This window comes from Colobus angolensis, unplaced genomic scaffold (genome assembly GCF_000951035.1).
Source record: "Colobus angolensis palliatus isolate OR3802 unplaced genomic scaffold, Cang.pa_1.0 Scaffold126, whole genome shotgun sequence".
Lineage (NCBI taxonomy): Eukaryota > Metazoa > Chordata > Mammalia > Primates > Cercopithecidae > Colobus > Colobus angolensis.
The window spans coordinates 752,544-756,291 of NW_012113808.1; the positions used below are offsets into that span (position 1 = coordinate 752,544).

Here is a 3,748-nt window from a genome sequence, read left to right on the forward strand (position 1 = left end):
CTCCTCCTCCACTACCTCCTCCACCTCCTCCTCCACTATCTCAGCCACCACCTCCTCGTCTTCCACCTCCTCCTCCTCCTCCACTACCTCCTCCTCCTCCACTCCCTCCTCCTCCTCCACTACCTCCTCCACTACCTCCTCCTCCTCCACTACCTCCTCCACTACCTCCTCCTCCTTCTCCACCACTTCCTCCTCCTTACCTCAAATCTCACCCCATGGCATCTACTGCTGCCCCTTCCTCTGATTCCTCTTCACAGCACCTGCCACCATCCAACATTCTATTATATATTTGTTTAGTGTCTATTTCCTGCTCGAGAGTGTAAGCCCAATCTTGTGAGTTGGTAGACTTGTTCACCACTGCATCTTGAGCATGTGGAATAGTGCCTGGCACATGGTAGACACTCCCCAAGCACTTCTGAATGAACAAATGATTGTTTTTTTCACAAATGGGAAGCCTCAGATTCTGACTGGGTGCTTCTCACTCCAGCTCACATGGCTGTCAGGGGCTGAGCTGGGACTTAAACCCAGGTCCGTGACTCTGGTGTTCCGACTCTCCCACCCTGCCACACTCTGTGCATCACAGGTCCCCCTATGGCACCGAGCTGCCCCTCAGACTGCATGCCTCTTTTGAAAGAAGCACTGACTGAACTGGGGCCAACCGCGGCTCACCCCTACATTTCATCTGAATGAAGTCCAGCTGATGGATGGCCTGCAGCAGCGGCTCGCTGTCCAAGGTCAGATCAAACTCCGCAGACACTTTTGGCTCCAGGGCACCTTTGACCCACTGCTCCTGAGACACCTGGACGCGTTTGATCAGAGCATCTGAGATCTTAAAGGAGAGCAAAGAGTTTAAGGTTTTGCTTTGCAAAGGAAAAATTGTGCAGCCAGGGGTGAGGAAGAGGTAGGGGCTTTGTCTCCATGGGACTCAGAGACAGAAAAGGGTTGTGCTCTCGAGCCATGGCAGAGATTAAATGACCCCTGCCCACCCAGCACAGGCTGTCTAAAAATGCATTGAAATATTGTTTCAAACATATTTCAGAATCACATGAAATGAAAAGAAGCACTTGCTGCTTAAAGAGAGTATAGCAAACACTGTTGAGAAATACAAGATGCTTTTTAAATATACAAATGCATCCTTCATTAGATCTGTTTTCCTAGATCTAGTACTTTGCAAAGTGAAACATACTAGCAGTTTGCCCCAGTGTCTAAAGAAAGCATATTCCACACCCCTAAAGTTTCTAAGCCCACATCTGCCCCCTGCCCGTGTGTTTCCTCTGAGTTGTTCTGCAACTTCTGCTCCAAACTTGACTGCATCACACCCATGGTTCTGCTCCCCTTTGCTGGAAAGTCCTGCTTATCAGACATTCGCACCTGTCCCTGTTCAGCCAGGATCTCGTGTATCTTTCTTGGGAAATAATCAAAGGGATTCATCATTTTCCCCACTGACAGAGGCTGAATCACTGCCATGTTCCTGAGAGATACTCATGACCCTGAGTCAGCCTGAATGCAGGAGAGATGGCCCTGAGAAGACTGCACCGTCTCTGTAGGCAGCTGGTCACCAGCCATGCCTGTAGGACTCTGCACATTGAGATAATGGGCCATGTGGATTCTGCTAACTTGCTTCTTCCAGTGCAATCTGTCCAGCTTGTTTGGCAAGACTGTCCTTTCCCGTTTGTGGGGAAAATGTTGCAGTGAGGCATTTCAGCCCTAGAGATGATGTCATTTCACCTCCTCGTTTCATGCATGCTGCAAAATTAGGTCACATCTAGTGAGAGTCAGAGCCAAGGTGAGACCCTAGGTCTTCTGGAATCACTGAGCAAAGGAGAATCTGCTCAATCCAAGCCAGGAAAGGATCTTGACTGGAATTTGGACTGATTTGGGGAACAATGGGGCAGTTGGAGGAAGACCATCTGGTGTCTTTCAGGGGCGGGCTCACCTGTAAGAACCCCGAGGGGTCGTTCTCCTTGATCACCTCCAGGCAGTACTCCATCAGTCCGGTGGACTGACGCAGCTTCAGTGTGCAGTGATTGATCTGGTCCCAAACCATCTGCAACGGAAAGACTCCTCTAAGTAACTGTCTCCTGAGAGGAAGAGCAGGCAGGCCACGGCAAGAGTCAGAGAACCAGCGCCAATACAGCCTGGAAGAAGCGGCGCTGGCCTGACCACCTCGCACCCACTCCTGTCTCGGCTCTGCTGCTGAGCTCCATGTGTCCTCTTTGCTGGGAAATAAATGGACTTACTTCCCAACAAGCAGGGCTACAACACCCAACACAGAAACCTTTCTAAACTCATGACAGTCATGCAGAGAAAGAGCATAATCTGGAACTCTCCATACAATCAGTGACCAGCTTCTTGACTGGCTTCCGACCTCTCTGTGGCCCTGGATAACGCGACGGTCTTAGCCCCCTCACTTACGAACCATGGGATCATCTCCAGCATGCATTTCTGCTTTTCTTGACAGTAATATTTTCTGGTCCAGTTATGAAATGTCTCTAGCATAGATGGAGCTCCTCAAACAGTGACAGCCCGTCATCAACTCAGAGAGTTCACGGGTGCCTGGTTGAGTCAGGGACTCAGCGTGATGTGAGGGGAGAGTCTCGTCTTCCCTTGGTGGTAACTGGCTGTGTATGTTATTGCTGACTGTTGAGGATGTGATCTATCAGAGAGGACCTGAAGAAGGGGACAGAGCTGGAGACCTGAAAAGGGTCAGGGCTAGTCACTGTCATTGGTCACTTCTGCTCTGCAAAATGAGAACAAGAATAGTCCCTTAGATAGAAACAGGGAGGGAGAAGGTGGGCTTCTGACTTGAAATCCTCAAGATACAGGGCATATTGATTCATCTCTGTCAGGTCACATGAATGTAACTGAACCAGCTGGTGCATCCCTTCCTTGTCTCATTCATTCATTAGCTCATTCATTCACTCACTTAGCCAATATTTACCCAGTGCCTACTGTGTGCTCCACCCCACGCTAGGTGCAGAGGATGTGGCAGGAATTCAATGTGTCAGTCTCCCAGGTACCTACCTTCAACTTGTGTTCCCTCTCCTTTGTCACCTTGGTGAGCAGCTTGGCTTTCTGACGAGTTAAAGCATCCACAAGGGCATCACACTGAGCAACCAGGCAGGCTTCGTAGTCCAGTCCATTTTCCTGGCAGAGGTCGGGGGTTGATTGGGAAGAAGCAGAGAGTTTTAGGGGAGAAGATGCTAAAATCTGGTGAATGCTATAGACAAAAATATATTTCAGATAAGTTCATCCTAGAGTTCTCTATAATGTTGTTAAATTAGAGACAATATTTATATGAACTAAGGCAGGTACTATGAATCTCAGCACAGCCATATGGCAGAACATTCTGTAGTCATTCAGATCTTGCTCATAGGGCATTTTTAATGCCATGGGAAAATGCTCATTAGAGACTGTTAAGAAGGAAAAAAGGCAGGATACATGCTGTTCACAGCATAATACCATACATTGTGTGTGTGTGTTTAAAGTAATAGAACAATATGTATCAAAGCGCTGAGAGTGGTTACCTCAGATGGGGGGATATTGGTGAACTTTTTCTTATCTGTCTATCTCCCCCTACCTTCCAAAGTTTCTGTAACACCTACTTGTGCTTTTTTTTTTTTTTTTTTGAGATGGAGTCTCACTCTGTCACCCAGGCTGGAGTGCAGTGGCGCTATCTCAGTTCACTGCAAGCTCTGCCTCCTGAGATCACGCCATTCTCCTGCCTCAGTCTCCCAAGTAGCTGGGA

General features: G+C 48.5%; 1 protein-coding gene across 1 annotated transcript in view; it reads right to left on the reverse strand.

The window, feature by feature from the left end:
* Nucleotides 1–3,748, reverse strand: part of TRIM67 (tripartite motif containing 67) — a 53,750-nt gene that overhangs the window by 13,317 nt on the left and 36,685 nt on the right. The window contains exons 5-7 of the mRNA XM_011933309.1: nucleotides 3,025–3,147; nucleotides 1,937–2,047; nucleotides 670–829 (exon numbers count right to left, since the gene is read on the reverse strand). Coding sequence (XP_011788699.1) covers nucleotides 670–829; nucleotides 1,937–2,047; nucleotides 3,025–3,147 — 394 coding nt within the window. The remainder of the gene's footprint in view (nucleotides 1–669; nucleotides 830–1,936; nucleotides 2,048–3,024; nucleotides 3,148–3,748) is intronic.